Source organism: Mustela lutreola, chromosome 8 (genome assembly GCF_030435805.1).
Source record: "Mustela lutreola isolate mMusLut2 chromosome 8, mMusLut2.pri, whole genome shotgun sequence".
Lineage (NCBI taxonomy): Eukaryota > Metazoa > Chordata > Mammalia > Carnivora > Mustelidae > Mustela > Mustela lutreola.
Window position 1 is genome coordinate 108,617,618 of NC_081297.1, and position 26,664 is coordinate 108,644,281.

At 36.0% G+C, this 26,664-nt stretch overlaps 1 protein-coding gene across 6 annotated transcripts in view; it reads right to left on the reverse strand.

Annotated features, from left to right (window-relative positions):
- CAPS2 (calcyphosine 2) overlaps positions 1-26,281 on the reverse strand; it is a 49,978-nt gene extending 23,697 nt beyond the window's left edge. For 3 of the 6 annotated variants that reach the window (XM_059186360.1, XM_059186358.1, XM_059186356.1), the window contains exons 1-9: positions 25,859-26,190; positions 22,233-22,330; positions 19,681-19,730; positions 17,687-17,732; positions 17,469-17,594; positions 15,072-15,245; positions 9,616-9,738; positions 6,726-6,793; positions 3,407-3,526 (exon numbers count right to left, since the gene is read on the reverse strand). In XM_059186360.1, coding sequence (XP_059042343.1) covers positions 3,407-3,526; positions 6,726-6,793; positions 9,616-9,738; positions 15,072-15,245; positions 17,469-17,594; positions 17,687-17,732; positions 19,681-19,730; positions 22,233-22,313 — 788 coding nt within the window. In that variant the 5' untranslated portion in view covers positions 22,314-22,330; positions 25,859-26,190. The other 3 variants (XM_059186357.1, XM_059186359.1, XM_059186361.1) reach the window with 3 other exon arrangements.
- Between the last annotated feature and the right edge of the window lie 383 nt (positions 26,282-26,664).

Consider the following 26,664-nt stretch of genomic DNA (forward strand, 5'->3'; position numbering starts at 1 on the left):
GTAGCTGAAAACACGCCTTACCAATATAACAGAACAGTGTAAAAGGCACTAGATGAGGTTCTAGCCTCGAATAAGTCTAGCTATAAAGACCTCAAATCAGCTGTGCAATCTTTATGGCCTTCAGATGGCACTGAATGATCTCACAGAGATTGCCAGTCCTAAAATTCTGTTTAATAATATGAAGTAAAACCCAAATGTCCACACTTCAACATCCTATTACTAGGAAACTCCTTTATAGTAAGAAATCTGAAGAATTGCCGATGTATCTTTACGTTCCTTCCCAAATAATTTTATGGCACTTCAATAAAGCTGCAGGTATAATGAAACTGTAATAACGTAAATAGTAAGTGTGTGGGTCATTGGGATCTTGAAAAGCAATACCTCTAAAATCAAGGTCTCTGAAAAATAAGCAAGATACAGACAACGAGAGCCTGTGGACCAAAGGAGTCTGTGAACACAGAGGGGAGCCATGAGAGACTTGTCTTCTCAACTCAATTTAATCCATTAGTATTAATGTATTTATTGAATGCTCACTAAATGCCTGAGAAAACTTTAAATGCCAAGAAAATAACAGCAATAATAACAGCTACCATTTATTAAGAACTCCCTAGACACTAGTCATTATTAAAATCACTTAAATGCATGTTGGTTCACACAATGCTTGCAGTAACTCCATGAAGTAAGTACTATTATCCCATCTTACAAATAAATTTTACAGAGTCATATAATTAGAGCATGACAGAGCCCAATTTTGCTCATAACCATTACGTTATATTGCTTCTCAAAGGTGAATAGAATTCAATTTACCAGTGATAGGTTGAAGTAATAGCTTCAAGGAGCCTACAGTCTCCTTGAAAAGATAAAAGAAGTAAAGAAGACATTTATATTATAAATGGAAAGCTCTGTGTGAGTGTTTTGGGTATCCAGTAAGTAGTATCAAACACTTCTCTCTACTGCAGCTTTCAACCAATACGAGAATAAGAATCAGACAAGATAAAGACCAAAATATGAATTTTACTGCTCCTGGTGGGAATGCTAATTTGCAGCAACCACTTTGAAAAGCCATTTGGCAGTATTTTTTAAAGCTGAACATATGCATACTAAATGGTTCAGCGATTCTACTTCTAAGTATGTCCTGAGCAGAAATGAGTACATGTGTTCACCAAAAAACATGCACCAAAGTTCATGGAAGCATCATTCTTTTTTTTTTCCCCTTAAGATTTTATTTATTTATTTATTTGACAGACAGAGATCACAAGTAGGTAGAGGGGCAGGCAGAGAGAGAGAGAGGAGGAAGCAGGCTCCCTGCCAAGCAGAGAGAGCAGAGAGCCTGATGCAGGGCTCGATCTCAGGACCCCAGGATCGTGACCTGAGCCGAAGGCAGAAGCTTTAATCCACAGCCACCCAGGCGCCCCTCATGGAAGCATCATTCTTAAAAGGCCAAATGTTCATCAACTTCTGTGAATAAACTTCTATATTTATACCATGAAATACTGTACGAAATGAGGATAAAAGACAAAGACAAATGATAGGGATAAACTCATAAACATGTTGAAAGAAGTCAGATACCTAGCGTCCAAATTTTGTGATGTGATTTCAGTAAGTTTATAACAAGGCAGTTACCATCCATGCTATCAGGACAGAAGGGCTAAGCTGGTGTGGTAGAGGAAGTGGACAGTAAGTGGAAGGCAGCACAGGGAAGTCGTTGAGGTACTAGTAATGCTCTATTTCTTGATCCAGGGACTAGGTATGTGAGTATCATTCAGTTTGTGGACATACCTATGCTGTACACTTAAAATGTTTACACTTTGTGAACATATATTTTATTTCAGTAAAAGCTTACTTTAAAAAGAGACATTTAGATGCGTTAGCTAAATGATAACAGTCTAGAGTTGTTCATATCCTACACCTCAGGACATGTAAATATGTTACAATTACATGGTACAGTAAAAGGAACTTTGCATACGTAATTCAAGACCTTGAGATGAGGAGATTATCTGGAATTATCCAGCTGGATTCAAAGCAATTGCGAGGGTCTTTATGAGAAGAAAGCAGAGGGATATGTTGACTATAGAAGAAGAACATCAGAGCGGTGCCTGGGTGGTTCAGTAGTTAAGTGTCTGGCTTTGGCTCAGGTCATGATCACAAGATCCTAGGATAGAGCCCTGTGATGGGCTCCCTGCTCAGTGGAGGGTTTGCTTCTCCCTCTGCCTGCCGTTCCCCCTGCTTATGCTCTCTCTCTTCTCTCTCACTCTGTCTGACTAATAAATAAATAAAATCTTTAACAAAAAAAAAAAAAAAATGAGGGGCTTAGTGAGAGTAGGTTTCCATTCACTGAGAAAGTTGAAGAAGTTGGACAACCAGTAATCAAATATGTTATAGAAGTGATTCAAGATTTTGGTAGAAATTTGACTCCAATGACCTTTAAAGTCCCATCATCTCTGAAATACCCCTGATTCTCCCTCTGCTCATGCTTTCGCTCTCCCACTCCCTCTCAAATAAATAAATAAAATCTTTAAAAAAAAAAAAAAAAGGATCAGAGTGATAAAACACAGCTGTTGCTGGGTTTGAACACGCAGGGAGGGGCCATGAGCCAAGGAATAAAAAAAGCCTTTAGAAGTTGAAAGAGGCAAGGAAATAGATTCTCCCCTGAGGCCTCCAGAAGGAATGCAGCCTTGTGAACACCTTGATTTTAGGCATCTGACCTCCAGAACTGTAAGAGAATAAATTTGTGTTGTTTTAAATATTGTTTGTGGTAATTTGTTGCAGCAACCATAGGAAATTGATACATGATATCTTTGAATATTTAAAGATATGGAAATAGTTTTCCGGAAAACAAGAATGAGACCAAAAAAATAACAGTTCTAAGAACTTTTTGGCATTTACGGCAGTCTGAAAATATGAAAGAATTGCTGCAGAAACTGGTCGATTGTCTATGTCTTTTAATGCTGAGGCTAGCCATCAACTGCCAGTAAAGTTGTTGAGAAATTTAGGGGAACTGCACCCCAAAACTGTGAAAGTCCAAAGATTTTATAAGTTACAAAGTAAAAGGCAAAATAATAATAAAATAACTTGTAGGCAATAATAATTTTGAATACATGATTGGATTCAGTATGTATAATTGTCTCAGTTACTATATCTGTATTTTCACATACATTATCTCCTAGGTCATAACTATTATTCCTAAATTACTAACAAAAAAGCTGGAGGGTAAAGTTTACCCTATGACTTCAAGTGGCAAAACTGGAATCTGAACTCCAAAAACTCCACTTTCCTTTATATAGAAAAACAAAAACAAAAACGAGCCAAAAATCTCTTTTCAGTTAGACATAAAAGTACATTTTTTAAAAATTCATGTATAACATAGTGTATCTTCATTTGATATAAGTAAAACTTTCTTACTTACTTAGTTTCATGTAGTGTTCTTTTCCTAAGCCGAAGAGGCGCAGTCTTTGAATCTGGAAAGACAGGAGTGCTTTCTGGTCTCTCAGTGGGTAGGTTTTGTTCTGGATCACTGATTACAGCCCTATATAGGAGAACACAAAATCTGAGAACTCAGTATGATAATGCACTACTCTAGCATTCACATATTTATAGGCAACTGGAAAAGCTCATCCACAAATACGAATTCACACTACTGTCAGAATTACACATTTTCCAGATACTGAATGAATACATTTAACAAATAAAAAATACTGGCCACAAAAAAGTGAATATTCCTATCAAACTCTTTTTCTGTAAGTGTTATCTAAAGATAGATCGAAATTTTTGAGGGAACTCTGAGCTCCAAGTCTCTCTCTTATTCTTTAAACAAATAGACACTGTGCTGGTGACTCCTGAATGAAGACATGAAACAAAGTAGGTAAGCAACCATATGGATTTCTGGCGGGGGAGAGCATTCCAAGCAGTGGGGAAAACATATGCAGAGCACCTAACACAGGAGTGAACCTGGTATGTTATAGAACAGGAAGGAAGCTGAATGGCTGGAGCAGAACAGCCAAAGAGAGAAGTAGGGAGTTCTAATGGTGGACAGATGATGTAGGGCTTGGGCAAGCTATATTATTGACCATAATTTTTAGCACTCCTGATCTACATCCTTGCCATGGCCTCATTATAGGTGTGCAGTACCAACTTCCCATGCTCTCGTTTTGAGCTTAGCCATTTGACTTGCTTTGCCCAATTGTATATAGCTGGATGGCTCTACTGATGGTAACTAGACTAACTCATGTAAGTGTGGGTTGGCTGGGGATCTGCTCATCTAGCACAATCTTGACTAAGTGGCCCAGCTACAGTTGCAGAGTCATGTTCTTCTTTAGGTCAGTGGGATAACCAGGCTGTGTTCTTCTCACAAATATTGCAAAAGCTCAAAAGGTAAGTGGAAACATATAAGGCTTCTTAAGGCCTAAGCTCAGAATGGAGACCACTGTTTTGTTCATATATAACTGGCCAAATTAAAAAGCAAGAGCCAATTGGCTAAGCCTAGCCTGGACAGTTGATCTGAAGATACACAAGTTCTGTTTATTCACTGTAGTTTTAAGCTACTAGGTTTTGTCATAATACATAACCAATACACAGATTTTACTCTAAGATAGGAAATTACTGGAGGGTTTGATCTGCCTCACTTTTTAATAGACGTACTCTGGCCACTGGGTTAAGAATAGAGCAATGAAGGGCAAGTGCAAACACAATGAGTCCAGTTAGAAAGTGACTGAAATAATCCAGGAGAAAGAAGATGATGTTGTGAACAGGGATGATGGCAGCAGAAGGAGTAAATTTGTTTTGATGGTAGAACTGAGAGTGACTGCTAAAAACTGAATACGGGATTTGAGAAAAAGAGAGGCATCAAAAGCATCACCAAGATTTTAGGTCTGAAAAACCTAAAGAATGGAACTACGTTGGAGGAAAATCAAAGAGGATTTGGTCATGGGGCAAGGAGTGAAAGAACTTCCAGGAGCCCAGATTGGCAAGCGTGATGTTGGTACCTCAAATCAAGGAAGCATCAATGTATGAATGCTTTTTTTTTTTTAAAGATTTTATTTATTTATTTGACAGAGAGAGATCACAAGTAGGCAGAGAGGCAGGCAGAGAGAGAGAGAGGGAAGCAGGCTCCCTGCTGAGCAGAGAGCCCGCTGCAGGGGCTGGATCCCAGGACCCTGGGATCATGACCTGAGCCAAAGGCAGAGGCTTTAACCCACTGAGCCACCCAGGTGTCCCTGAATGCTTTTTAAAGGCATGATACCAGATGAGATCACTTAGAAAGTCAGTGTAGAAAAGTCTAAGAATGGAGCCCAGTGTACTCCCACGTAATGAAAGGAACCAGGAATAGAGATTGAGAAGGAGCAGAAGGAGGAAAAGCAGCTAAGTGTTGTGTGTAGGAAGCCAATGGGAAAAAAGAAAGTACTTCAAAGAGGAGAAAGTTTTCAATAAAAGAGAGAGATACTGCTGATGGGTCAAGTAAATGAGAACGGAGAAATCACCTTTAGTTGGGCAATGTGGATGCCATGATGAGTTATCTTATTAGGACATACTGCAGTGGCACAGTGAGGGTAAAAATATCAACAAAATGAGTTCAAGGGATGGGGCGCCTGGGTGGCTCAGTGGGTTAAGCCGCTGCCTTCGGCTCAGGTCATGATCTCAGGGTCCTGGGATCGAGTCCCGCATCGGGCTCTCTGCTCAGCAGGGAGCCTGCTTCCTCCTCTCTCTCTCTGCCTGCCTCTCTGCCTACTTGTGATCTCTCTCTGTCAAATAAATAAATAAAATCTTTAAAAAAAAAAAATGAGTTCAAGGGATAACAGAAGAGGAACATTAAAGATTGTAAGTATAATTAATTATTTCAAGACAGTTGCTGAAAAACATGCATGTAGAATACCTTTCTGCCACCTAAATAATTTTTTTCACAGCTAACCATAAGTCTTACTTCTTCCTTAAAGACTTTCTAGACTATTCCAGCCTTTCTCTGAAATCCTACAATATTTACATATTATTACGCAATTTTTAGCACAGCAGGTAATTATCCTTTTCCCAGTTTCCTAAGAGTTATGAGACTTCAGATTAAGTTTTAAATTTTTAACAGTCCCACAGTTCCCAAACTGTGCACCACGTCACTCCAGGATGCCACAGGGAACTCACAGGGACTATGTGGGATATTTTTAATTTTTGAGGGCAATACAGTGAGACCTGATATTTGTTGGAGACTACATAACTATTAGCTTAAAGTAATTCACAGTTTCACCAAGATATCATGCTACACTCTTTCAGTGAGGTTAAATGTTTGCTGGACCGATTCTTCTACAGTTGCCATGATGAACAGCAAGTGCCATGTGGAACTGAAAGTGAAGTGACAGCATCCTCAACAATTCTAAGGTTGGAGAGATTGTGCCATGCCCCAGAAGGTGCATACAAGCAACTGTGGCTATTTAAGAATGAAGTAAAAATATTTTTCTTTTAATCTAGGCATATTATTTTTTTGAAATGGCCATTAAGTTGTCATGAAGTAAATTCTTAAGTTATTTAGAGAAAAATACTTAACAAAGATAAGCATTGGGTCTTTCCACTGGCCAAGGAATGCTGTAAAAACCCATCTCTACAATATTGTGAGTGTAGTGAACGGAGAACGTGTGGGAACCTTGGAGTTAGCCACCTGTTGATTGACTAAAGATTTTAAAAAAAAAATGTAATGAAAACTTTCTGAATGGTTTCTTTCACTCATTACTACTAACTCTCACCTAGATAAGTGATCTATCATCACTTGTTCTGCCACAGTCTGTTTCTTCCTCTGTGCAGCCACCATTTCCTGAGAAGAGAAAATTTTAAAAATTTCATTATCCATAAAACAGAACAACACTGTAGTTAACACAAGGACCCTAAAATATACTTAAATTTCCAACTTTCTTCTTAAATAGATATTACTATATCATCATTAATAAAAACAAATTCCAATTATTTAATCAGAAAATACAATGATTTATTTCCTAAAAATAATGCACTTCAATTTCAGTAGAAATCATCAGAGATTTCCATGCACTGCCTCTGAATTTCATGAAGCCAGAACAGAGGAGGAGGAGACCGTGATATCCCCTCCCTGACAGATGCCTTGTAAGAGGCATTTTTACGTGCTCCAAGAAGAATACCAACAGTGACAAAAAAAGAGTTTGTTCTAAAATTGTTCATAGGAGATGAAGCAAAAATTGAATTGGAATCCTTCAACCCTTTATCAAAAACTAAAAATAAAAATCTTTCAAAAGCCTCCCATCATTAAAAGGATAATATTTTCTATGCATAATATCCATTGATCAACTTTTCTCAATTACTGGTTTGATTAAATTATCTTCACACTGGTTTTTGCTTTTCCAACTCATTTGAAAATAATCTTAATACATTTTAGGTTACATCAAATTGAAATATTAGTAATCATTTAATTCCAATTAGATCGTAATGTAACTATATTTACTCAAATGTTTCTTTTGAATAGTAAATAAAAGATGTTAAAAAATTAAATGGTCAAAATAAAGCTTGCTCTGTTTTTACATTGTAAATTACTGTCATCTCCATTGATCACTCCAGTAAATGAAATCAAGTACAATAATGTAGCGAATGATAGAGGCTTTGTAATCTTAAGGACCGCACTCTTCAAAATGGACACAACATTCAAGTAAGAATGACTAAAGGCGTATCATAGAAACTCCTAAGAAACCTGGAAATTTGGGTGCAATTATTTAAAGGCTAGTCTGTAATTGAATTTGGCTTTTCTGGAGGTGGGGGTGGTTAGCAGAAATTAAGATACAGTTTACACATCCAAACATGCCCCATATAAATATAGTTCACGTCATTTAACATATAACTCCATCTGATGTTGTCTAAGCTCATGACAATTTATAACATTTTTTGTTTAGTAATAAATTTAAAACAGCAATTAAAAAGTTAAAAAGCACATGGTAACTTATAGGCACAGCAAAGTGTGTTTTATGTCTAAGGGTGATGAAGGTGAACACTGACTAAAATATGAAATTATATACAGAAAAGTTCAGCCAGAACATAGATGTAAAACCCAGAAGCTAGCAGAAGAGGTGAGATTAATGAATAGAGAGCCCATGCAGAAAGCCCACCTTAAGGGTTGACATTTATGGTGGCTTACTGCAGGAAAGGTTAGAACCACCCTCAGGAACATTGATTTTGAGGTCTGTGTAAACATAAAGCAGATTAGAAACAGAAGTCACACTAACACAAAGAATCTAATAATGTTGAAAAATGACAACAAACTAGAAGAGATAGATATGAAAACCAAAGTTTGACTACTTCTGGTATTCAATTAAGTAGTTAAAAATTAAAGTAAAAAGTTTCCACCTAGATTTAAAAAATTAATCAGGACTAATTTCAAATGCATGGAAAGTTTACTCACATAAACATGTCCTTGAGGGAAAAAAAAAAGATAAATATGTGCTACCACAATAAAGGGAAATACTTGATGCTGAATTTAGTGAATGAAAGTAATCGTAAGTACAAAAACTCCACTAACACCCATCTGGCTTTGGATGACACCAAGAACATTACCCAATGGGCCTTAAGTATCAATAACATCCATTTCAAGTATATCTTCAGGGACATATCAAAATAAGCTTTATTTGGGAGACTATTTTGCCTTATAAAGTAGCTTTTAAAATTTTAGTGTAATCCTGGTAATATTCCTTATTCTATTAAACTTAAATATCTAAATAATAATAGACATAGAAAACAATGTTTATGTTGTTGCAGTACAAAAACTAGAACAAATTAGCAACTTGAGTTATCCACAGAAAACCAGTCCATGATCCAGATACTGACTACACATTGCTGTCAACTGAGAACATATTAATTCTGGATGACTGTAATCCAAATAAAATATATATTGACTTTCCTCTCGGTGATATTGATAATATAGCCATCTAAAACCATAATGCTTTATTATTATTGGCTATCTAAACCAAGGTTTCCCAACTTTTGAACCACTACACACTGGCATTTCAACAATCCATTACAAATATGTCTAAGATCTTAATCATCTGGGGATGTCTGGGGTGAGCAGTGGACTCCAACTTGAAGCAGTTTGGTCTGATTGCTCCAGGATGCTATAGAAATGTAATTTTCTATTTGTACCAGATCTGGCCTAAGTGATACTCATCCAAAAATCTAGTTGATTTTGTAAAATACACAATTTAAAGCTAATATTAAGAATCTAGAGTATTGCTTTCCTTTTTCTAAGAAAAAAAAATTCTTCCTCTTTCCCTTAATTTGCTAAAGCTTCCCTAGTTTTATTAGCTTATCACTTTCAAAAAATAACTGTTACTTTAGGGGTAGGGGTGATGTTAAATAAACCACTGACAAAAATAGCAGCCAATTAACATTTAATAGTATAAACTAAATTTTTATAAACTCTCAAAGATTCAAGACTATTTCTCCACAGTAAATATACCAAACATCAACCTTTGGAAAAATGAGGACTCAATTTACACATTAGTGAACATCCACCACAGTCCAAATTCAATTGTTGCAATTATTTATTCAATTTAAGTCTACAGAATCTTTGAGGGTAAATTATCCTAATGGCTTAACAAGTAAGTAAAGATCCGGTTAACTTACAGCATCAGATTTTTTCATACTACTTTGTGCATTGTAAGGGATGTCTGCATAGCCATGTTGTAAGAGGGCTTTCTTATCCAGAGTGGTAAGAGCACCCACGATGGATTCTTCACCTTGAATACACTGTAAGTGAAAGCAACAAATGAATTCTTGAGAGTTTATACTTAGTTCACATATTTAGCATATTTGTTTTTAACAAAATAGTGTATTAAATAACCTCTGAACACTTCAATAGTGTACAACAATGTATACATAAAAAATACATAACACCTAACAAGTTATTTGTGTATAACAGTACAGGCTCTGATAATCAGATTGTCTATTTGAAGGCAGTTCTTCCACCTTCTAGCTAGATGACTGTACTAAGCCTCAGCTTACCCATGATAATGGGAATTAAAAGGGGAATTAATAATAGTAACTACTTCACACACACACACACACACACACACAGATGAAATGCCCAACACTTATAAAAGTATCTGACATATAATAAGCATTAGATAAAAAGGTAGCAACAATCATAACTATTATTGCCCATTTGAGTCTTTGTAAAGATAATAAAAATAGGCATGTTCACTCCTTTGTAAAATGAAATTCAGAGGTACTAAGAGATGGATGTATCCTTTGAGGTAAAGGATCCTTTGAGATCCTAAAGATAAACACAAAAATTTTCTCTGAATATAAGGTGTACTTACATTCTTTTAACAACAACAAAAATGCCCTGGCAGGATAGCAACTGCTAAAAACTTAATGGATTTCAAGAGTTTTTCCTCCAGGGTTTATTCTTACTTTAGAGCTTTTTTAAAAGGTCACATTCCATATTCATACTCTACTCTGTCTTCGTGACCTTTGATTGCTACATGAAATCTTATTATACATTTGTTTATGAATTGTTGCCTGCCTCTACTGCTATAAGCTCCTTGAGGGAAGGAACCTTGTCTGTCATTTTTATTACAAAATAACTGATCCCAGAACAGGACCACACATAGTGAGCACTAGATAAATACTCATTCAACAAGCAAATAATGCATCTTGTATAAGTTTTAACTATTGAGGGGCACTTGCGTAGCTCAGTTGGTTAAGAGTCTGCCTTTGACTCAGGTTATGATCCCAGAGTCCTGGGATCGAGCCCCACTTCGGGCACCCTGCCCAACAGGGAGCCTGCTTCTCTCTGTCCCGCTCACTCTGCTTGTGCTCTCTCTCTCTCTGTCAAATAAGAAATAAAATCTTTTTTTAAAAAACGTATTAACTATTGGGAAATCAATTTATGAAGATACTTTATAATTTTATTTATCTACCTCCTAATATATTTTTTCCTAAATATTTTTTTATTTTAACAGTCACCAAAAAATGTTTAGCATTATATGAGGTAAATTAAGCAGATTAATTAATCCTTAGATTAATTAAAACCTTTGAGTCCTCCTCCATCATCCCTTTCTCCTAAGCCTACAACCAATCCATCAGCAAATATTCTCAGCAAATACTCTCAGATATTCAAAACCTTTCCAGAGTCTGGCTTCTCATCATGACCACTTCTTATCCAAGTCTGCTGCCTGGGTCCAAGCCATCATATTCATTATTCATGTGGATTATTGTGATTATTATTATATTATAATTAATATAATTAATTATATTAATATAATTAATAATTATAATTATTATATTATATTATTACATTATTATTAACAGATATGTTTAAGTACAAGCAAAGGTCTGCACTATGTTCTGGTTGGAAGACGCTTTCAAAAGATTTTTATTTTGTTTCAGGTTAAACAATGACATTTCCACTCAGTATGTCAGATTTAATCTTCCCAACTCAGACTTCCTTGTGGTCTTCCCAACATTTCCAATTTCTCAGGCCAAAAACCTTTGAGTCCTCTTCCATCATCCCTTTCTCCTAAGCCTACAACCAATCCATCAGCAAATATTCTCAGCAAATACTCTCAAATATTCAAAACCTTTCCAAAGTCTGGCTTCTCATCATGACCACTTCTTATCCAAGTCTGATGCTGGGGTCCAAGCCATCATCTTCATTCTTCATGTGGATTATTGTGACAGCCTCCTCAAATATCTTTCTGCTTCCAACTTCATCCTTTTCTCTGTAAAACCCATCCTCAATGTAGCAAAGGAGCTTTCTGACTCAGAGGAAAAGGCAAGGTGCTCATGTAGTCTACAATGTAGTCTACATGTAGATCTTGCAGATCCGCCTCCCAGCACCACTCTTAACTCTCTCTCCATCTCTCCCTTGCTCTTCCTCCTCTGACCACACTGTCTTCCTTGGTATTTCTTAAATACTCCATGCCCCCTTCTACTTCATGACACTTTAGAGTTTATCCTGAGTGGCTTGTGCATTACCCTTTTCAGATGTGAGCTGAAATGCTACCTAATGGTAAAGATCTTTCCTGGGGAACCTGTACAAATTGCAATCCCAACTTGGGCCCTGGTCTTCCCAGTGCCCTTCCATCCATAGCATTTATCACCACCCGTCAGACTAAATGGTTTATGTGACTGATTCATTCATTCATTCATTCATTTTTTTTCTCGCTAAGCCCTTCCATTATGACATATACTCTGTGAGGGCAAAAATATTTGCCTGTTTTATTCACTGACTTAGTATTTTCTACAAAATTAAAGTTTCATGACTTTCATGCTTTATTTAAAGATGTTTCATTATTTAAAATATAAATTTACATTTTAGGTAAGAATTTGACAATAAGAGATTCATTGGCTTTTTATACTAAATGGATGGAAAACTCAACAAAGGAAATTTGCCATTCAGACAAGTGTGAGGAACTTTTACTTTACAGTTTGATTGATTATCTGTTGAGTGATATATCAGCTTGACTAGTTGGGGGTTACAGCCTTTGGTTATTGTCCTAGATCCTAAATATTTTTAACTTTAGCTTTTTAATTACTAAAAAGAATCAATTTTCATGTTGTTCCCTGCTTTGTAGAGGGTCTTAAATTTCTTATATAAGGGAGCAATTCTATTTCCAAAGATTACTATTCCAGTATTAACTAATGTAATTGTAATAGGATTTACTAATAGCCCATTTATACAGCAGTTTTGATTTTCTCTCTTTTTTTTTTTTTTTTTTTTTTTTTTTTTAAAGAAAAGATTTTATTTATTTATTTGACACAGATCACAAGTAGGCAGAGAGGCAGGCAGAGAGAGAGAGGGGAGAAAGCAGGCTCCCTGCTGAGCAGAGAGCCCGATGCGGGACTCGATCCCAGGACCCTGAGATCATGACCTGAGCCAAATGCAGCGGCTTAACCCACTGAGCCACCCAGGCGCCCAGCAGTTTTGATTTTCATATGGTATATATCTAAAAAGACATCAAATAAGTTGTTTGAACCCGTTAAGTACAAAATTATTATGTATGGAAACCAGGGCCTTTTTGTAAAGCTATCAAGACATATGAAGTAATAATTACATACATTTTAAAATCTACATATGTAGATGTTTAAAAACCAAGTAAAACATAATTTTTTCAGAAGAAAACGTGAATCTGCTGGCTTCTATAAAACCCTTTATTCATACAATAAAATAGTCACCAATCACATAGCAAGCTTCACAAGCAATATTTGTTCCTCCCTTAACCAAAAACAAACAAATACCTTCATTTGAAACTATGTCCAAGGAAACCAGTTTTACTTTTAAAAACTAAAGTGCCTGGGTGGCTCAGTCAGTTAATCATCCAACTCTTGATTCCCAGCTGGGTCATGAGCTCAGGATTGTGAGATCAAGCCTCTCATCTTGTTCCTCACTGAATGTGGAAAATACTTCAGATTCTCTCTCTGTCTCTATCTCTGCCCCACCATCTGCCCACGAATCTCTCCCCACTCCCCGCCCCTCACCTGTGTGTGCATACATGCACACTCTCACTTAAAGAAAAATACTTTAAACCATTTTGCAGAAGCAAATAAAATATGAGCTTATAGAAATCTTCATTCTATTTTTTCCAACATTATTACAGTGACTTAAATATCACATGATAGATCCTACAGCTATCTGGCCAAATGCTAAAGGGCTATGAAATTATTATCCTGCCTGGTATTACAGACATCAGATTATTATACTTGTGTGCATCTGTTTGGATCTGGGAAATCTGTCTTAACATAAAAGAGACCAAATAATCCCATAACCTTTGTTACTCCTTCCACTGAACACCATGTAATAGAATTAGTTCAGGATGGTTCATACATAGATTAAATAAAACAGCTTATATGCCATAACTACTTATAAGTTAATCAGTTCTTTTTACCTATTAAAAAAAAAGTTAAGTAAATACAACCAGCAAACTTCCCTGAAAATACATTATTCTTACAAAAAAATTCATTAAATAATTATATTGAACTATTTTCCCCCTTTATGACCAGTGGTATCACAAATATGTTTCTAAACCTTTCACTCTATAATTCAAGGGTGATCTTTCCTATATGCTTATGAAAAGCCATTAAATTTATTATAGTGAGTTTGCTCTTACATTCATGATGAATTTATACCTAATTAACATTAAGTAAAAGCATAATTTTAGAAATTCATGTTAAAAAATATCTCTCAACAAGAGCCAGAAGACAATCATGGAGTGACAATAGTTTTGGAATAAAACAGGGTCACTGAAACATCTGAAATCACTTTTCTACTTTAAAATTTAGACTGTGAGACAAACAGAGTTCAAGATAGCTACATGAAAAACAGCTTTTTAATACTGCCTTATTTTCAATCCCAAGTCAAATGGAAAACTCCTTACACAGAGAAGATAACTAGGTCATACGGCTAGAGTTTTCACATTTGAAAATGATAATAATAAACTTTTAGAGTTGCTGTTAACAATAAACTAGTTAGGGTGCCTGGGTGGCTCAACCATTTAAGTGTCTGCCTTTGGTTCAGGTCATGATCCCAGAGTCCTAGGATCTAGTCCAGAGAATCCAGGCTCCTCGCTCAGCAGGGAGCCTGTTTCTCCCTCTATCTGTTGCTCCCCCAGCTTGTGCTCTGTCTCACTTTCTCTCTTTCTGACAAATAAATAAATAAAATCTTTAAAAAAAAAAAAAAAAGAAGAAGAAACTAGTTAATGCAAGCAGAATATTTAAAATAACAGTCCCAAGCACACAGAAATAAATGATAGCTACTATACTTACTATGACTAACAGCAAAACATACAAGACAAAAAGATTTCTATAATACATATAATTTTTTAAAATTTCATCAGAACGTGGGGCACCTGGGTGGCTCAGTGGGTTAAAGCCTCTGCCTTCAGCTCAGGTCATGATCCCAGGGTCCTGGGATCAAGCCCCACATGGGGCTCTCTGCTTGGCAGGGTGACTGCTTCCTCCTCTCTCTCTCTGCCTGCCTCTCTGCCCACTTGTGATCTCTGTCTGTCAAATAAATAAATTAAAAAATCTTAAAAAAAAAATAAAATGTCATCAGAACTTTATAAAGTCTCATACATTACCTTGTCATCTATCTTTTTTCTTGGAGATTGTTGTGTGATCTTTGATTTTGTCTTTTCTGCATTTCTCTGACTATACTGTTTATATCCCTCTTTCATTTCAGTTTCATATTGCTGATATTTTAGTTTATATTTGCTTGTTGGTTCTGGCAAGTTTTCAGGTATTATGTCTTGCTCCTAGATATAAAAATAAAAAAGTATGTTATATCTCAGAAAAATCAAAATAATTATTAATTTTCCTTATTAACATTTAATAGGTTTATCATTTATCTTAACATGTATGCCTAAGAAATAGATCATTATGATCTATGTGCTAAACAGAACTGATATTTATTTATTTTCTTTTTAATTTATTTGACTGAGAGAGAGAGCATAAGCAGGGGGAACAGCAGAGTGAGAGGGAGAAACAGGCTCTCCACTGAGCAGGAATATATCTGTACTTTCCATTCAATTTTGCTATGAACCTAAAACCATTCTAAAAAGTAGTTCATTTTAAAAAGAAAGAAAGAAAGAAAGAAAGAAAGAAAGAAAGAAAGAAAGAAAGAAAGAAAGAAAGAAAGACAGGATACAAAGATATGTGGCTTTAAAAAAAAAAAAAAAGATTTTATTGATTTGAGACAAGAGTGAGCATGCTCACGAGTCCGGGGGAGGGGTAAAGGGAGAGGGAAAATAGGCTTCCTGCTCAGCAGGAAGCACTATGCAGGGCTCAATCCCAGGACCCCAGGATCTTGACTTAAACCCAAGGCAAATGCTTAACTGACTGAGTCACCCAGACACCCCCAGAGGTGATATTTAAAACATTTAGCTGGTATAGCGTCACTGAGCAATCAAAGCAGATGGAATTGCTCAGAATGGGCAGTGGCCTTAAAAAGCAGGAAGCCTGCACCTGGTTTCCCTACTAAAGATCAGTCCTCGTTCTAAAATAATTTGGGAAGACAAAAATTAACTTTTCTTTCTAGGGAGTTTTAGATAAGCCTTCTATTCCTGCCCCAGAAAAACATTTCTTCCAGAATACTTAAGGAATTAGAGATCAAGAACACTAAGTGCTGGTTGTCATTTGTAGAATTTCAGATATATCACATTCTGGTAGTATTTGGTTCCCTACCACATTCCCATGGGAGTAAGATAACAAAGCCAATGGATAAGTGAAATCTGAAAAGAGTACTAAACAAACGCAATGACATATATATTGGCCCAAAGGGGGATAGTCACACCAAAGGAGGATGAAGCCAGCCCCTTGAAAACTGTTGATAATATCTAAGCATAACCTAGAGGAGAAAATGAAGTTTCAGGGTGAAAACTGTAGCATGATACAGACTAGGGTGCAATTTATCCAAAATTAGACCAAGGAGAGCATGAATAGAACCAGCTAAGGGTGCCTGGGTAGTTCAATTGGTTAAGCCTCTGAGTCTTGATTTCCACTCAGGTCATGATCTCAGGGTCTTGAGATTAAGCCCTGCATCAGGCTCTGTGCTAGGCGTGAAGCCTGCTTAGGAGTCTCTCTCCCTCTCCCTCTGCCCCTCCCTTGCACCCCGTGCACACACACTTTCTGTCTCTCAAACACACACACACACACACAAACACACACACACACATTTTAAAAAATAGAACCAGCTATAGAAGAAAGACTAACAAAGACAGAAAAGCAAGCCCTCCTCATATAATACTGATCAGAACTTGTGTTCATAACACAGAATAAAACACTAAATATTTTTTGAAGTGTAAATATTGTCCCAAGGATATAGTTTGGAATAAGTATAGTTACTTATAGTTACTCCATAGCATACCAGTAGCTCAAAGTATAAGTTAATTTCCAGAGACAAATCTTATGAAAAACCATTAAATTTATTATGGTGAGTTTGTTCCTATATTCATGATGAATTTATACCTAATTAGCATTAAATAAAAGCATAACTTCAGCAATTCATGATGTTAAAAAAAATCTCTCAACAAAAGCCAGAAGACAATCACAGAGTGATGACAGTTTTGGAATAAAACAGGGTCATTGAAACATCTGAAATCACTTTTCTACTTTAAAATTTAGACTGTGAAGCAAAAAGAGTTCAAAACAACTACATCAATAATAGCAAAAATCAAAAGACAAAATCAAGCAAGATCTGGTCTAATAATCTACCATATTTTTTAAATTCCTGGATTTCCTATTAGGATAAACCTGTACTTTACTAATTGTATAAGACATTTTTAAAATACTATTCCTATGTGAAAAAAATGTAAAACGAAGTAGAATTATTTCACCAACATGATTGTTTGGGATCTTAATATATAAAATACTTAAACTGGACAAAACATGGACTGAACATAATGAAATTTCTGGACTAAATACAGTGCTTAAATGCCCATTATAAATCTGAAAGTTGGTAGTAAGAAATAAATACTAACCAGTTCATTTAGATGATTCTGGGTATGTGATATCTGACATGGTGTGACCCAACTAAGAGCAGAAGATGAATTTGGTGGGTTAAAATGAATATGCGCAGTACTAAGTGGAATATGTGAAAAATCATCCTAAAATAAAATTAAAGAATACTTATTACACACTACATGCAATAGTGTGTTCAAATGTTTATTATAGTAAATAAATACCAAGTAAAAATTACCTCTTCATCAGAGTCAACGAGGCTTCCCAAATCAAGTCGTGGAACCCTGAAAGAAATAATCTATATGCATCCCATAACTTTTTAAAATGAGGCTTTAATAGTTGCAAATCGTATATGCTACAGCTCATATAAAAAGGTACACTAAGGATGCCTGGGTGGCTTAGTCGGTTAAGCATCTGCCTTGCGTTCAGGTCATGATTCCAGGATCCTGGAATCGAGTCCCAGATCAGGCTCCTTGCTGAGTGGGGAGCCTGCAGATTCCCTGTCTCCCTTTGCTTGCCCCTCTGCCTGCTTGTGCATGCTCTTTCTCTCTCTCTCTCTCTCTGACAAATAAATAAATAAAATCTTAAAATAAATAAAAAGGTACACTAAAGCCAAAGGTGTGCTGCACCTACAAGCTGTGAAAGGCTTTTGTTAAATACGCAGCAGTTTTTGTGCTGTTTGTTAACAAAGCATTATTAAAAATAAAATTATAAAAAAATTAAAAATAAATAAGTTATATTAAAAACAAAGGTAATAAATACTCAAATTCATCACTTCCTAATGACTCTACCATATTTCACTATTGTCTATGTTCTAGAGGTTATGTACATGTATGGTATTTGTATGGTAATATAATGGTATGTCTCTCTTTCCAAGTCATGCTCAGTGATACTATACACATAGCTTGAAATCAGCCACAGTGGGTCATTTACTCAAAAACTAGCATATGCTATGAATTAGGAGTTGATTTATTATTTTTTGCTCTCTTAGACTTAAAACAGTCATGGAGAAAACATTAATCATTCAGATTAGACTTAAAACTGTATCGGATCTGTAACTGTCACATGGTGGGTAACAAAAAACTGAGGAAATATTGTCCCAGGATCCTAAACTATTACAGAAGTCAACAAATAGATCACTCACATCACTTTACAATAAATTAAAAAAATCAACCAACTTTCACATTGGAATTACACTAGTTCACAGACTGAAACCGTCAGATGGCTACAGATACCAGAATTCAGCAAGAAACAAAGAAAGCATTCTGTGAGGATCAATTGGCTATGTGGAATTTATAAAAAAGAGTTTATACATTTTGTTAGTATTTGTAAATTGCTTACCATATGTCCTCTGTATCAGTAAATTTATAACCAACTTAAAATATATTTGTTTATTCATAATTAACAAGTAAAATTTAAAATAAACTTATAACACACTTTCAGGAAACCAGCTGTTAAATATCTACCAGCACATAATTGATTGTCAATACATACTGAGTATCTTGCATCAAGAACTTGCACGTACCTCATACCCTGATTCTTTGGCTAGATGAGCACACAGGTATCTGTTATGTAGAACCACATGAAATGGCTGATACTTGCCCATTTTTCATCGATAAAAATGCTAATTTCAGATGGCCAAGCCTAACAAAGAACTAGGATTTTACCTTCTATTTTCTAATAAGCGCTATAGTATCAAATACTTGAAAGGATATAAAAGTCATAGCCTTTCAAATCGTAAAAGTCAAAAATGTAAAATATAAAACATGAATTAATGTAGTCTAGTCTGCATATAAAGTCATTTAAAAGAAGACTGGTAAAATTGTCATATCCATCAAGATAAGATCAAAGCCACAGATATTTCCCATTAAATTCATTTTGGCTATCCCAGTTATCAAATTCAAAATTTCACACATTGCTTAATAAATTTAATAAATTCATTTAACTGAATTTTCCAAATACAACAGGAGTTAAACTTTTTCAGGAAAATGTAAGAATATTAAATAAAATACAAAACAGAGAAGTATTTTATTACCCTCAATCCTATTAACCTACTTTAATTTTGGCATGGCAATTTTCAGGCTATCCATATCCACATCAGTTTTCTATGGTTCACAATCATAACTACATATCAATGTATGGTATCTGAGAATTTGCTTTCTTTTTTTACTTGTTAATATAGTATAAATATTTGCCCATTTAACAGCTCAAATGTGAAGAACTGTGACTTACACAGGTAGACTAGGATTCTGGATTGCCCATGATCTTGGAGTCTGTCCTTGCTTTAATTAAAAAAAAAAAAAAGATCAGTACATATATACCCTTTATTTATACTTTAAAAGATAAGCAATGAGTCAATGCAAGAAAGCTGACTACCATTTTCTCAGTAAATGCCACGTAAGAAATATTTATTAAGCCTCTCACTACTGTGCTTGAGACATAGGATGATAAGCAACACAGATCATCTTTATCCTCAGGGTGCTGTCGGCTAGGGAAGACTTTCACTCAAACAATAATGTGGAAAAAAAAAAATGTGTTATGCCAGAGTAACTACATATAGCATTTTACCCAACAAGTCTAGGAAATTGAGGAAGCATTTTCAAAAACAACAAAAAAGTAACCTTTAAATGGAACTCCGAAGGATGAGTAGGAGTTAGCCAGATTAAGACAGAGGGAAGAAAATTGCTTTAGCCCGGAGGAACAACTCATCCTGCACTGGCCCACACCCAGGAGTTAGCAGCTAGAAAGGGCTGAAATGGGGAGTGTGAGAAAGTAATGGTGGTCAGAGCTGTTACAGAATACAAGTCAAAGACCTTGGACCGTGTCCTAAAGGTAATGAGAGAACTGTAGGATTTAAGCAAAGAAGTGACATATATATACATATACATTTGTAGATGTTCAGTCTCACTTCCAAAAAATTGTGCAAAGATAGGAAAATTATAGTGAGCTCAGATACCATACAATAAATATATATATAAGTCATAGAAAAACTTCAAGTTAATAAGGCCACTAAACAATTCATGCATCAACACTTCTGCCTTACTTCTGAAATGTTGTCTAACTGGCCATTTCTGTTGTACTGATAGCAAGTACAGAAATTACGTTCAAGATTGAGCTTCATCATTCTAACTGATCATAAAAGAGAAAACAAATTCAATTCAGTATGAGCTTTAATATATGGCATTAGTTTAAATATTATCCCAATAAAAAGTTAAAAATGTAGAAATGTAAAATCATGAAATGATCAGTTAATTGGAATATATATATTAATTTGACCCTTGAGCAATGCTGAGGTTAAGGGTGCCAGCTACCTCCTCCATATAGTCAAAAATCCACTTATAAATTTTAGCTCCCCCAAAACTTTAACTACTATTAGTCTACTGTTGACTGGTAACATAAACAGTCAATTGACACATATTTTGTATGTTATATGTACTATACACTGCGTTCTTACAGTACAGTACGCTAGAGAAAGTAAATGTTAAGAAAATCATAAGGAAGAGAAAAGACGTTTGCAGTACTATACTGTATTTATTTTAAAAAATCTACATATAAGTGGACCTGTGTAGTTCAAACCTGAGTTGTTTGGGGCACCAAGGTGCCCCAAAGATTTTCTTAATTGTATTTGGGAAACATCAGGGTAGATTAGGAAGAAAACCTAAATAGAATATAACTATAGTTGTCATAGTCATGGTCATCACCATGATCATCTCCCAGAAAATGTTTTAACAGACTAAAAGACAGTCTTGAAGTCACAGACCTACTTATTTCAGAATGACAGTTACCTTTCTTAGCTAATTCCAACAAAACTACACTAGCCAATTCAGAAGAAAAATAAATTATAGCTTATAAATCCCTGGGCCAGAGGTCAGCAAACTAAGGCTTAGTTCTGTTTTTGTAAATAAAGTTTTATTGGAACACAACTATTTATTTATTTATTTATGAAATGTCTATGTGTTCTCATTACAACAGCTGAGTTAAGTGGTTGCAACAGAAACAACAGCCCATAAAGCCAAAAATATCTACTAGCTGCCCCTTTATTTAAAAAGCTGAGTATGGGGCACCTGGGTGGCTGAGACAGCTAAGTGTCTACCTGCTGCTCAGGTCATGATCTCAGGGTCCTGGGATCAAGCCCCACATCAGGCTCCCTGCTCACTGGAGCATCTGCTTCTCTCTCTTCTGCTACTCCTCCCCTCTGCTCATACCCATTCTCTCTCTCTCTCTCTCCTTCTAATAAATAAATAAATAATATATATTTTTTTAAATGGCAAGGAAATACTTATCACTTTTATGTATTTCTAAACTAAAATTTATATATACCCAATTCTGTGGTGGGAACAGGGACAAAGCAGCTATAACTTTGTACTTAATCAATGATATATATACACACAGTGGTGATATTATGAAGGTTATGAAGAATAAAAGTCTTAATGATAGAAGCTCTAATTCTCTTTCTACCTAGCTAATACAAAATATATACTAATATTCTCTTCTTTCTACTATCCTTATGTCTTTTCTTTTCTGCAGATATACATAGATAATTTTTTAAATAAGAATATGAAAACAATAATAACATGCTTGATTATTTAAAATAAAACTAATTCAAGTAATGACCCACTTTCCAATAATGATTATCTTCAGTTTTGGCCACTCAAATCTTCAAATCCAGAAAATATGGATCCTAAATATTTGTGAGTATAAGTTGTCATAAAAACATGAAGAAAAGAGTCAAAAAATTATTTAATTAATCATCCTATGAGAGGAAAATTATATAGCACACATACTTGCAGCAGCTTCTTTCTTCCAGAGAATGGCTGAGTTTGATTTGTAAGAGAAGCAGCAATTCCTTTAACCTCGAAATCCATTCAAGTTTACGTCTGCACTATACTTGGAAAAAGGTAAAAACATACAAAATGATAACTCTTACTCTAATTTTAAATAAGTCATACAAACTCCATAACACTACTTCATGGAAAGAAATCATGTGGTTAATCATTGTTGCTTCTTTCACCAAAATCAACTTTTTGTGGGGCAATTACATTATGTGGGACAACACTTAGGAGGCAAATGCGAGTCCGAATAGATTTCTCTGAAGCTGTCCATGTCCTAATCACTGGACCCTGTGAATATGTTTACATTACATGACAAAGAGGATTCTTCAGAAGTGATTTCCGTAAAGGATTTTGAGGTGTGGAAATTATCCTGGATTATCTAGAAGGCCCAGTGTCATTACCTGGGTTCTTATAAAAGGAGGAACAAGACGATCAGAGTAAGAAAGAGAAGATGTAAGAAGGAAAGCGCAGGTCAGAGAGGAATGAAGATACGAGAAAGCTGGCTTTGAAAAGAGAGGAAGACGTCATGAGCGGTTTCTGCAAGTAAGAAGAGGCCAAGGATGAATTTTCCCCTGGAGCCTCCTGAAGGAACCAGCCTTGCTGACATCTTGATTTTAGCCCCTGATTTGTAGCCTGGCCATTTGTGCTTCTGGCCTCCAGAACTGTAAAATAATGAGTTTATGTTGTTTCAGACCACTGTCTTTGTAGTGATTTTTTACAGCAGTAACAGGAAACAAGTGCCTGTACTTCCCTACCACAAAGTGATGTAAACTTATTTTCATTACTCTTTTCTTAAATCTTTATGAGTTTTGATTTTGCCGGGGTAAGCAAATGTAAAAATGTGTTATGCAAGCAGTATTCTCTGATACAAAGAATAAAATAGAGTGGATGGTCCAATTAGAAATGATGAGGCAACTGGTAAAAATGCATGTAAAAGAATGCTGAAAATAATCAACTTGAACCAAAATGTACAAGACAAAAATCAGGTGAATATCTCAGTGATACAAATTTTGAAGATTTTATTTTACACTTCAACCTTATATTACTGAGGATATGTTGTTTAACAATTCATACTTTCTTTTTCTATTATTAGACTTGGATTTATTTTAATAGTAAACTTTTTTTTCTTAATTTTTAAGGAAAGATAACATGGCCCAGTGTCAGCATAGAGTTAGATAGACTGACATTAAAATCCTAATTTTTGACATTCCCTGTAATGTACGCTTGGTTAAAAACTTAGTCTTTCAGAGCCAATATTTCTAATATGTTAAATGAGTTTAATGTTAGCACCTTTCTCATCTTCCTGTATTAAGTAGAACATGATTATTCAATACCTGGTAGCCATCACTGTTACTATTAAAATGTAGTTTTACTGCAGGCCCAATGAAATCCTGAAAGATATCCTAGTTCTTCACTAATGTATCTGTATGGCTCCCTCTACCCCATTTCCATAGCCCCCTCCCCTAAACCTCATACCCCAAGATTAGATTTCTACTCCAAGAGTAATGTCAGGAAGACTTACCAACCAACAGTAGACTATTCTGAAAACATCACAAATTACTGGATTTAAGAATAATTTGACTTTTTTTCTGAGTTATCTTTCACAAAGAAGCAACTTTTTGAAGTTGTTATTGCTTTGGTTGGGGGGAGAGAAAGTTGTCGTTTGCTTTAATCACATCACAAAAGCTGTTGTATTTGCCATGATGGTTAGCAGCCAACAAACCCAAGTTGAAACAGGGACACTGAACAATCAGCTAAGTGATTGTCTCCACACATCAACCACACAATTATTTACACCTTAGAAAGTACAATAGCCATTTCAAATCACTATAGGTCACTTTATACAACCATGACTCATTTGCAAATAACAAAACAGCAAAATTTAAATCCTCTTTCCAGGACCCCCTAGTCCCTGTACTTCCCCAAGCTTGACAGTCATTACTTTTCACTTGTAATTAACTCTTTTCATGTCCCTAATAAACTATCAAGTCCACGAAGGTTGGTATCTCATGTCCTTAATATAGTAGATACTTAATAAATATTTTAGCCAATAAAGAAATTAATGCATAGTCAAATACCTGTATGCGTTTTAAAGAAAGTGATTTTTTTTTAAAGATTTTATTTATTTATTTGACAGACAGAGATCACAAGCAGGCAGAGAGGCGGGCAGAGAGAGAGAGAGAGGAGGAAGCAGGCTCCCTGCAGAGCAGAGAGCCTGATGTGGGATCATGACCTGAGCCGAAGGCAGAGGCTTAACCCACTGAGCCACCCAGGCACCCCACCTGTACACATTTTAAACATATTCTTCGTTTCCTTCCTCTGAACCTAAATATGAAAGGACCACAGCCACATATAAATTCTGTCCTCAAACAATAGATAAGGCATTCAAAGAATGACTGGTAGCTAGTACCCTTCATACTATACTGTAAGCCTCATAAAGGCAAGGACTATGGTTTTACTTATCTTGTATCTCAGCACTTAACAGAAAGCCAGTAGGAATAGAAAACAGTAGAAACTTAATAAATATTTGTTAAGTAAGTAAATTCAGTCAACTCAAATGTGAGTTATTTCAGAACTATGTAGCATACAAATGGTTCACTCCAATATAACAGGAGTATCAAAAGGCAACTGTCACATGAGGAACACTCCAGGATCTATAGAATTAGAGCTGTGAGGTGACTGACACCTTATGTCAAAGAATTAGGCCACAACTGCAGAGACAAAAACAGCTCAAACTTCTGACTTTCAAACTAAGGAATCTGAGACCCCAAAATGGGGACATTTACTTTCCCAAATTATTTACCATTATTATTGAGCATGAATTTACACCAGTTTCAGACCTCTTTCTAATACTATACCCTTGCTTGCACAGATCATAAGAGAGGAATTAGATGCAGAGACTCAAGAACACCAGAAACCTAAACATAGTGGCAAAAGAATCAGAATTTCAAATAAATGGCATGTGAGCGGATCTTTGGAATGCATACCAAAGTCTGTCCTTATAGCACAGAATATACAGTTGGGGTATATTGGGAATGAAGGTGGTAGCAGCAGGGAAAAGCTCTTCTGAATGGCTGTCTCCACCCAAACTGATGCCAAGTGGTGAGATTTTACATTTAGCATGTATGAATATTGTTGACAAACAGATTCAAATCTTACCGTATTATCTTTGATGCTACCAAAAAGAACTGAACTCATCACCCACTTCCCTCATTTTTTAAGGATGATTACTTCCGATTGCAATTATCACCACTTCTCTCTTGGTTAGTGATATTAGCGGCTATAATATGGTTATACCAAATCAGAACATAAAGGAAAGCGAAGAATAAACTGATCCAATCCATCCCATAATCAAGGAGAGGACCAAGTTTATCTTGGGCCCCGGGTGATAACAGACCCAAGTATCCGAATGAACATGATATCATTCTTAATCCCATAGTAATTGTCTGTACATCACTCCCCACGAAGTTAAGATTATACATCAAGGCACCTGCAAAGTACAAGTGATGCTCCACCCTCTTCCTATCTTAGATTCGTGGACTGGAGTGGGACACACGGGGACAGCCAACCTGACTCACCCAATAAGCTGGGTAAAGAGCAGTTCCACAGTGGGAAAGATGAAAAGGGTACCAACTGGGGCAATTCTACCGAGAAACTCCTGAGACAGCTCCAGACAGGACAAGCTGGAAAGACACAGTTCCCGGTAGACTCCAGAAAGCCCAGGCCGGCGGCTGCAGGTTGCCTAGGAACAGGCGTCGCCACGCTGGGCCGCCAAACTCTCTCCCGGTTCCAGGGAAGAGAAGATTCTTGGCCCAAATCTTTCGTTCCTTCCACACCACCTCCTGCCCCATGCTCCGTAGGGTCGTTCCTCTGCCAAAGGGGCCCAGCACCGGAGGGCTACCCTGCAGGTTTACTCACCGCAGGGCGGTGCTGAAATCCTTGCAGCGGCCTCTGAGCCTTAACCCTGGACAAGTTCTGCGGCGCCTCTAAATCCCGGCGGGGATCTGGAAGAGGACTCATTCATCTGGGCTTCTGCTCAGAGAGAGAGCCAATACCCGGCCCGGATTTAGACAGCTGTTGTATAATGCTTCATTTAACTGTGTTCTATTTAATATATTTTATAGAGCATCTACCAAGAGTTCAGATTCCAGAGAGATGTTATGAGGGGAACAATTGTGCTGTAATGTTCACTCTCAAGGAACCTGCAATTATTTAAAAAGACAAGACTGATTTACAATATTATAGAGAGATATATAATATAGATACATAGATATACAGATATATAGAGAAAAAAATTAAAATACCAATACAACGGAAAAGGAATAAGCCCAGTAATTAGGAAATTTCCATTTTATTCCTTGCTCTCCATGCAATGTCTTTGGTC